The following is an 8,135-nucleotide window of genomic DNA, read 5'->3' as shown; positions in this document are numbered from 1 at the left end:
TATATCTGTGTGTGTGTGTGTGTGTGTGTGTATTTATGTATGTATAAACAGGAAAACAGTAATTCAAAAATAAAATATGGAGACTTTTCTTCACTAATTAAATAGAAAATTAGAGCAATCAAGCTTGTCCTTGATAGAAGTTTACTAATAAAAAAAATTATGAAGAAGTGTATGAAATTTATGTAAGATGGATATGTTAATTATCCCACTTATGATCAGGTTTAGTTGCCTATCGTTCCCACCTCAACGTAATTAGAACAAAAACTAAAACCTGTAGAGAGAGAGAGAGAGAGAGACTTTAGTGATAATCTTCGCCATTCTGTTGAAGATCAATTTTTCGTCTATTTTTTTTTTATTTAAGATAGTTACGCACGGGCCACCCGAAATATCCATAAACAACACATGATTTTCTTAAACTACTGATATGATGTATTTGCATGTGTGTGTCATGGACAAATCATTCAGAATTTAATAAATATAAAAAAAAATGGGTTGAGATTTCTTCAATAATTTTTATATTTGATTGATTTGTAAATAACAATGTTTCTAATAGTTTACAGGCATATCATTCAAATTTTTGTACCACATAAAAAATAGTAATATCATTTTCTTTTATGTTCTAATTGATCAGGAAAGGGCTCATCAGACAGGAATCCCAAAATTACAGGTCTCATATATTAATAATACTGAAATATCCCTCATTATTCTAATTGACAATGTAATCTCACAATTATACTCCCTTTTATCTCTAAATGTTACGTGTTCTTGTTATTCATTATTTTGTTATCTCTCTATTTCTCTTTCTTGTTAACCGCTTTATTCATTGTGTTAATTGGCCATCTCCAGTAGCTCGGCCATGTTCCACAGCATCATCAAGCCGATGGCATATCAGAAACTTTCTTAGTGCAACTATTGGGTTAAAGTAGCTTGCACTCTAGTCTCTAAGTCTCACGTTTTCAACATCTCCTGGAATCTTGTGATATAGGAACAAAAGCTTTCTTTTTGTCCCTGTTCAACCTACCATAAGGCTTGTGCACTCTTATTGGGTCTTTGGGTACTAAGAAACTGTTTCTAGAACATCCTTCTGAAACTGATAAAGGGGTCTTTCACTCCTACAGGAAAATTGTTGAGCTGCCTGAAGATAGACTCTCTCAGTGTGGCATAGAATAGTCGACATTTCAGTGCATTATAAATCCTTAGAAGGTAGACGGTTGCTTCAAAAGAGGCAATTTAGTCAGTTGGGTCGTTTCAACCCTTATACTTCTAGTGTAGTTACCTTAAACTTTTATAGTGGTTCAACGTCAGAAATCTGCCTAAAGAATGTATTCTTCGGTGGTAGGCCTCAGTGCACCTATATCTTTGTTTGTTTACTGGTGCAACCCAAGCACTGTCGTGGCACAAGGAGTTTGTGAATCCTCTTACTCCTACACCGCGCAATAGCCTTGGGTTCGAGCTCTTTTTCCCAAGGGTTTTGCCCTAAATTTGCTCCATTCCTCCTAGCACTGCTCGAATTAGCTCCACCATCTACCCCTGCTGAATTTGTTGTTGAACAAATTCCTTAGTCCAATCCATATTTTTCATGTCTCATGTGTGAGTTGCTTCTCCCCGTGTGCTCTTATTCTTGGTGGCATGACTCCATGCTCACTGCACTTTTTGGCTTGTTGAATCTAAATTTGTTATCCGGGTCACACTCAGGCAAAAGAGCGCAAAATGGGAGAAAGAAACAGAGCATATAGTGTATTAATGAGCACTAGTGAACAATAAATTTGAACAAGTACATTGACCTTTTCTGACCTTTTTGGCTAAGAACGTGCAACCATTATTTGCAAAATGGCCTCTTATTTATAAATATAAGATTCATGGTACACAAAATTAAATAGATAACCTTACTTTAATATGGATTGTACATGGTATTATAGATATTTAGCCTAGGGGGGCCTAGGGACCCTTTGGATTACTGATCCCGACTGTTTATATGCAACAGTATAACAATGTATGACAATGTATGTGAATGTATGTGATTATATTCTTCACTTATCTTTCATACTTTGCAACAACACAAATAACTTTATCCTGAAGAAAATAAGAGTTCTATTTTTTAATTTATATATATATATATTGGAATACTACACAAGTATATGTATCGTTATCAAGTAATATAAAACTTTTTGATTAAGCCCCGAATATCGAACCCACATGGATTGTTCACAATATGCATTATTAAGTAACAAACTTCTATTTCAAAAAGATAATTATTTAAACTAAAGATATTATAAGAGTAATTAAAGTTCAATTCTTTTTGGTATTTTTGATATTTAGACAATATAATAACAACTTCTAAAGATAACTTGAGTTTTTTTAAGATAAGAAGCACTGAATATGAAATATTTTTTTTCCTTATCATGAATCAGTAATAAATATAAGAATTATATTGTGGAAGTAGGCAAAATTATGCTGTGCCAAATAGGAGCAATATTATTGTTTACCCTTACTAGAGATGTTATAAAGAACATTAGTTAATTTAAAGTTTGAATAGTTCTAACGACCGATTAGGCAAAGAAGATATCAGCTCTCACTCTAGACTTCTCTCGATTCTCTCCACTTGGGGGTAACATCGCATATTAAAACCTAAAACAATAAACCAAGTTGGGGGCTTTAACCTGTCACTTTAAAGTCCTCTAACTCTACACCCTTTAAAGATTATTTCTCTATTTATTTGCACTCAATCATGAATTACATTTTCATCCATATATAATCTCATGTGATTTTTTCCAATTGTTGACTGAGACAATACCATCCCGATTCTTACATGTTCTCACAACAAATTTTAACATCTTGATGGGCCAAATCAAGAAGTAAATGAAGTACATGGAGTTAAATCATCACAACTTCTTCCAACATTAAAGATCAATACTCTCCACAACTTCCATCCAATACTTTATTTATATATCATTTTAAGGAAAAAGATAAAGAAAACTACTCAGAATTTAAAAAGAAAACAAAACCACACTTTAATTTAAAAGCAAAAATCATTTTCAAACCAACAAGAATTGTCAATTAAAACGAAATGTAATAACAAAAAGATAGAAACTTATCTTAAATTCTCCACCAAACTCTTGAAGCTTCTTTGAATCTCTCCTCTTCTTACAACACTCTTAACTCTAAAAAACTAAAAACTAAAACTAAAATAAAGGTAGATATTGGTGTTTTACAGTTTCTCCCATAAATCACATCAAAGAAGAATCTAAAAGAAACACTTCAAGAAACTTGAAGCAGCCCCCCGAAAAGTTCCAAGCCTCTCTTTTTATAGTTTTCCAAGAGGTGTCTTGGTGTCTCTTCAAAATGTGTCTAAATTCGATGTATTCTCTAAAGGATGTCTCCTTTCACAAGTCTTTTAACACATTTTCGTTTCTAGTGATTATAACCACCCTCTTTAGCCAATAGGTGCCTCAAATGTCCCTTCAAAATTTGTCAAAATGAATGAACCCATCAAGTAACTGTCACTGACGCTTAAGCACGGGCCCCTGACACTTAGGCGTGGCTTTCTCTGTTTCATTGGCGCTTAAGCGTCAGATCTGACTCTTAGGCACCAAAATACTTTTGCACCATTTTTCATTTTTACTCCATATTTGATCCTTTTTTCACTCCTTTTGTCATTTTCACCTCTTTAGTTGTACCTGAAGAAAAAACACACAAATACATTCCATTAAAACGCAATATCTCAAAAATAGATATAAAAATGTGTATAAATAGATGACATTTTTTTTGTTACTCTATAAATTAAACAATTCAGAAACACAAATTAAACGGCTAATGAACCTTTTTTCTTTTTATACTTTTCGGAGGGGAGGGAGTAAAGCGCATTTGCAAACATTCCACAAAATTCTCAAGTATTTACATAACATCTGAACATTTATATTTTCATTTACATCATAGTATCCAAATTTTTAACATCACATTAAAAAAATATCATGATTATTTAATTCATATCTATATTTTCATTTACATCGTAGTATTTACAAATTCTACATATGGTATGATGTTTAATCATTTTCAGACATTGTTCTTGTCACACAGCTTGTAAATGAAACTCTATAACCATCTAGTCAGCTCTCTTTTTTCAGACATGGATATTTCTACACATGGTTATAGAGTTTCATTTACAAACTGTGTGATAAGAACAATGTCTGAAAAAAGAGATTTGACTAGATCAGTAAAAATAAATTACAATAATTAATAATTTATGTAAAATTTTAAAATAAAAAACTAATTTAAAAAAAAGGAAAAAAAACTAAATGCATAACTAGTAGGAAATTAAGGCAAATAAAATGAAAATATTTTAAAATAAATTTGATAACTATTTACTTGAATTATAATCTTTCTTAAAATCACAAAATATTTTAATTAAACCTTCTCAAATTCAATCATTAGGAAGATTTATGGAAAACTTTGCTTGATGTTGTTTGATTCCATATGAATAATATCATATGGCTTTGAATTCATTAGACCTAAACTAGCTTCAATTAGTAAAGCTTATGTCTAAACTTAGTTTTCCCAAGTTAAAAGTAGTATAAACTTCTTAATCCTTATTAATTGTAACACTATGCAACTCTAAGAAACATGGGGCGTTTCATATCGCACTAATTTTAGACTTTAGGTACTTTAGTGATCCTAGGTGTATCCATAGCTAGTGTAACTTAGGTTGCATTTGTTTGTCATACATAAACCCTAAGTGATCATCCACATGCTTTTGGACCCACTTGGTCCAATACTAACTTTAGGCTCTTATGCTATACTTATTCTATTTTAGTTGATGATCTATATCCCTTCATAATTAACTACTCTAATCCTAATTTTAGATTTTTTTTAGTTGTCATTAGTGTACTTTTCTTACTCATCATTGTTTATTTTAAATCAATCAATGTTGATGTCTTATATCTTATCTATATCTAGTGGAGCTTGGTGACGTAGTTTGGTTTCATTAGCTTAACTTAAACAAGCATAGGTGTTGCTTTAGTTTAGCTTATTCCATTAACTTGAGGTGCAACTTAGAATACTCTTATCCTTAATTGACCAATCTTATTATTTTATCATAGATTTAATTAAAAACAAGAAATATTTTTTTAATGAATTTATATTTTATGTCTAAAATTGATGATGTATTGAAGATGGATTTAATCATATCAAAAATATTTTTTTTTCAAATATATAAGAAATAAAATAAAATAAAGATCAAAGTGATTTCAAACTTATTGCCAATTGAACATATTCTGAAATATAAAATGAGTATATTTACAGAAATTTTTACTTGAGCATCGAACCAAACTCAAATCTATCCTTATCAAATTAACTAAAAAGCTCGTCATGCTCTTTATTTAATCATTACAAAATAGGTTTCAAAACTCAATGACATTTTTACTATATTTAAGTAATATTAAATAATGTAATTTTAATTTATATTAAACGCAAAAGTAATAATGATATTTATTATAAACCATATAATAAAATAGCATACTACTAATCTATTTCTAATATAACTAATAGAGGAATTATTTTGTAAGGTTAAACCAATTTTCAAAACACACATCCATTTTACACACAAAAATTATTTTTTTGGTTAAATCTATGATAAAATAATAAAATATTTATAAAAATAAATCTAAGATGTGCTATTATTTTATGAATTAGGTGTTGCATCGATGCATGTAAATGAACTTTTCTTTCATTTATCGCACATTTTGAGCAATCATTTATATGTGATGCAAATGATGTTAGTATCGTAAATAAACATAAATTTTATGAGGATAGCACGAAATATAGCCGAAATTAAGCATTGACTGTGAATTATTATGAGTAGCAATATGACATTAAGAAAAAAAATTATGGGAGAAAATGAGGGTCGCGCCCAATTATATTGAATGAAATAAAAAAAAAAAACTGCAACTCAATTACATAATAATAACGCACCCAAAAACTCGAATTACAACTCTAAACAATAGATAAACAAACAAAAAACCTAATAAATAAGAAGCCAATAATGAGAACAGAAATAGAAAGGACGACAACCAACACAATCAACAACGTTAATTGGGTCAAAACACAACTAGATATAAGACAATGAACACTTGGGAGCAGCAACAATGTAAACCAATCATCAAAGATAAAAGAGTTTACCCTTTGAAATGTAACCAACGAAAAAAATATCCCCAACAAAGGCAAGAGCTCACCAAATGTGAAAATAAAGCTCCCTAATCAGCAATAACTCTAAACAGCATCCAGAATCTCAAAAAAAATATTAAAATTTAATAAAAATTTGTGAATTTATGCGACAAAAAAACCTTTAAAAAGTTGAAAAAAAGCTTATAGAATACAAATAGAAAAACTAAGAAGTCATGAAAAACTAGCTCTCATGGATCCAGATTTTAACTTTTTTGTAGCAGGAATACTTTCTAATTATTAAAAGATTATTTGGGATCATTTTTATTTTTTATTTTTTCTATTTTATTATGTTTATATTTTAATTTAAAATTAAATATATTTGATAAAATAAAATAAAATTGTTATTGAAAAAACTCGAAGCATTTAAAAAATATTTTGAATGTTTTTAAAAAAGTCTTAATTATTTTTAGAGAAAAAAAACATATAAAAATTATTTTGGAAAAAAAGATTGATCTCAAAAAAATCCTCAGAGATGATCCTAAGTCAACATTTGTGTGTGTGTATAACAATCAAGTGTAAATCTTCAAATATAAAAGCTCATTTTTAAACTTGGTTCTTTAGTACGCTGAAGATTGCACTTTAAACAAAGGACGCCTCCTTTGAGCAATTAGTGGATCAAATGGTCGTCGACGCTGTAAAAAGAGAGTGAAACAAGCAAGGAAACTTAAGTATATCGACATAATAAATTAAATAAATGAGTAGGTATTAACATAAATGATAAATATTGTCAATGTAAAAAAGGAGAAGATTCAATTCTTATGTTCTTACATGTCACCTAAACTTCAATTTCTACATATACATCACCTTAATTGTGCATGAAAATATGTATTTCATTTTTTAAAAGTTTAAAAAGTAGTATTTTTACTGTGATATAAGAGATTTAGGGGTTAGATACGTAAATAAATAGGAATTCAGAGGTATCTATGTAAATGCCCTAAAAATAAATAAAAAAAAGGTTAAAGATGAACAAGCATGTAAATGAATTATTATCCGATAGAACAAGATCATTAGAAAATCTTCAGAATATCTAATTATAATAAGTGAAAAAGAAGGCATGTTTAATTATAAAGCTTCATAAAAGTAAGGCAATAAAGAATGATATGATTACTAAGATTTCAAAATTATAATAACTTAATTCAATCAATTAATTCATTTTAATAGTCTAACACGTATCTTTTCTAACAAAAATAAGCATTTTGTAACTTTAAAGAGTAAAATAATTCAGTCAAAAAATTGAGATTCTAGAATGTATGTTAGAAGCAAAGAAATGAACCTTTCGACGCATCTTATCTTTCTTAGCTTTCATAGCTGCTCTAATAGCTCGTGCACGTACTTCTTCCCAATTTACTTTTGATGGCGGATGCACAACAAAATCCAATGGTAATGGTTCTGGCAGAGAAGCACGTTCTCTAAGAGAAGTCTGATGTAATTTTTTCCTCCTAAACCCAACGAAAAATTAGGTGACATGAAAAAATAAACCAAAATATTATGAAAGCATATGCAGCATCCAAAGGAACTTACTGAGAAAATTCATCAATATCATTGTCTAATGAATCCTTTTCCGGAGATTTGTTTGCTGTTCTTCTAAATAAAACATTAATGGAGCCACAAAGATTAAGTATCATATCAATACAAAAATCACTAAAATGTATATTAACTTTATAACAAAAAAAGGAAAATTTGCATGCATACCCCTCAATTCTTATGTATTTACATACATCTAAACTTCAAGTTTTACATATACATATATGACGCCTTATCCATGCATGAAAATATTTGTTTCACTTTTTAAGAGTTACAATAATGATATTTTTTATATGATATGAAAGATTTGGGTGATATAAATGTAAAATGTGAAATATAGGTGTTAGATATATAAATATATAGGAATTGAGTGGTATGTATGTCAATGCCAC

The 8,135-nt window shown here is 29.3% G+C and overlaps 1 protein-coding gene across 1 annotated transcript in view; it reads right to left on the bottom strand.

The window, feature by feature from the left end:
* Positions 1–6,678: 6,678 nt before the first annotated feature.
* Positions 6,679–8,135, bottom strand: part of LOC110024135 — a 4,569-nt gene continuing 3,112 nt past the window's right edge. The window contains exons 2-4 of the mRNA XM_020723922.1: positions 7,741–7,860; positions 7,493–7,658; positions 6,679–6,851 (exon numbers count right to left, since the gene is read on the bottom strand). Of these exons, the coding sequence (XP_020579581.1) occupies positions 6,777–6,851; positions 7,493–7,658; positions 7,741–7,860 (361 nt within the window). The 3' untranslated portion in view covers positions 6,679–6,776. The remainder of the gene's footprint in view (positions 6,852–7,492; positions 7,659–7,740; positions 7,861–8,135) is intronic.

The sequence above is a fragment of the Phalaenopsis equestris genome, unplaced genomic scaffold (assembly GCF_001263595.1).
Source record: "Phalaenopsis equestris unplaced genomic scaffold, ASM126359v1 Scaffold000250, whole genome shotgun sequence".
Lineage (NCBI taxonomy): Eukaryota > Viridiplantae > Streptophyta > Magnoliopsida > Asparagales > Orchidaceae > Phalaenopsis > Phalaenopsis equestris.
This window is presented reverse-complemented; position numbering and strand designations above follow the sequence as displayed.